Below are 2024 nucleotides of genomic sequence, written 5' to 3' on the forward strand. Positions count from 1 at the left end.
TGCTAAGTTCGTTATTAAAATGAATGATGATATTATCTATGATGTGTATCATATTCATAATTACTTAAACGAGTTAGTTAAGAATCCTACATACAATTCATCTGGTGAACTTTTAGCTGGTGCACTATTTAGAGCTGGTAAACCAAGTCGTAATAAGACAAGCAAATGGTATGTTCCAATGGAAGAATATTCAGAAAGTGTTTATCCTGACTATGTATCTGGTTGGTTTTACATAACAAATTTATTGACATCAAAATACATAGCGAAAGAAGCTCAGAAGACACCATTCTTTTGGATTGATGATGTCTTTGTTACCGGTATTATTCGCCAAAACCTACAAATAAATCTACTACCACTCAAGTCTTGGATAACTTTTGAAAAAGGAGCACTTGAGTGTTGCATTGAAATTGCGAAAACATATAGTTACTATTGTGACTATAAAGTGGGTCCAATCGGCAGTGAACGGGGATTTATGTGTAAATTCCAGCATGCTATGGAGAAATGTCATTTGCACCAATGCATACCGCGACCACCTAAGACTGCTCTAAACGTTTTGTGTGGAAATATAGCTGCTTACAGTAAGATTGCTTGATATGTCCACTTCATTTTTGTCTTTAAACATTTTTGTATCTAATAAATATATTTTTTGAGCATTTACTTAAAGACTTTATCCTCTTCATTTTGGTCACACAACTCTTTTTCATTAGAAGTTTCTTTTACTTGTAGAAATTCAACAAATGGAGAAACTCTACAGCAAATGAAATTAAATCTTTCTTTTGGCTGTTACATATGGAAACAGTATCCTTAACATTAGAATATTAGATTATATATACTTTTTTATTATATATTATATATATTATAAATAAAGTTCTGAAATTACAAAAAATTACAAATTGCTGATGGAGGAGGATAGAAATGAACAAAACTTTTCCTATATACAGATACATTCTATTTTTATCGGATTTTGCAGTTTTGAGATATTTTTTGATGAGCATTTTTTAATACTATTTTAATTTAAAATATAGTTAGATTAGAGTTAATGTAAAAACTACTAACTTATAAAATATTTATGGTTTTTTTTATTTTTTGTAAATTAAAAGGTTTTTTGCGCCCTGAAAATGCAATCAAAATCCTGATGACAGTTGTTAGCAATGAGGATCAATATACTCTTGATATGATAATATTATAGTTAGGATTTAGTACATATTTTATGGAAAGAGTGGCAGTTTAAATATAAATAACAGTATTAAATAATTCAATGCTTTAATATTTAATAATTTCATATTACAATAGTTAATAGATTTTAAATTCTGCTGTTTTTAATTTATAGTGAGTTCTGATCCCGAATGATAGGCTTATATGGTTATTATATGTAAGCAATACTATACTTATCCCGTACACACACTCCATATGTATTTTGTTTAATGTAGTTCACATTTTAAGTTGTATTTAAATTAACTAAACTTTAATTCAAGCTAATATACTAATTCACAAAATTAAATTTATTTAATTCTAATCTACTTGAATGAATCTGACACACTTTATAATTAGTTTGGTATTTTTATTTCATAAATAACTTCGTAAGAATAAAATCAATCCAACGAGTACGTTTCAGCAATCAACTTTGAAACTTTCTAAATATTTTTCTTCTACCTTCACTTTTCAAAAGGAAATTGTTAATATTTGTATTTATTTAATCACTTCATCGTGTGTGTTTGACGTTTTGACGTTTTTTGCTTCATTACCCATGTGTTAATTTTTGTATCTAGTCAGGCGTACACATGTCAATACAATAAGAAACAATGGAATGTATCTAAGGCTTATACAACAATAGCGAAAGCCACAAAAGTAAAAAGTCAGACAATATCGCATTAGCTGACAGCCATCAAGAAATTCGTTTTCATATTAATTCAAAAAAAAAAAACATCACACATAAAGTCAAAATTAACCGAACAAATGTCCCAAAGGTCCTTTGACTAAAAATATGCGTTGTTTGGCTCTTCCTAAAAGTGACGAAGTAGGTA

The 2024-nt window shown here is 28.4% G+C and overlaps 1 protein-coding gene across 1 annotated transcript; it reads left to right on the plus strand.

Annotated features, from left to right (window-relative positions):
• The first annotated feature begins 6 nt into the window (after positions 1 to 6).
• On the plus strand, positions 7 to 663 carry LOC119685599 (beta-1,3-galactosyltransferase bre-2-like). Its single transcript, XM_038099929.1, has one exon. It carries the CDS (start codon positions 20 to 22, stop codon positions 590 to 592), a length of 573 nt encoding a protein of 190 aa, XP_037955857.1. The 5' UTR covers positions 7 to 19; the 3' UTR covers positions 593 to 663.
• Positions 664 to 2024: the final 1361 nt, after the last annotated feature.

This window comes from Teleopsis dalmanni, chromosome 2 (genome assembly GCF_002237135.1).
Source record: "Teleopsis dalmanni isolate 2A chromosome 2, ASM223713v2, whole genome shotgun sequence".
Lineage (NCBI taxonomy): Eukaryota > Metazoa > Arthropoda > Insecta > Diptera > Diopsidae > Teleopsis > Teleopsis dalmanni.

Coding starts and splice junctions, on each gene's coding strand:
- LOC119685599 (XM_038099929.1), top strand. CDS start 20: ATGAATGATGATATTATCTATGATGTGTATCATATTCATAATTACTTA.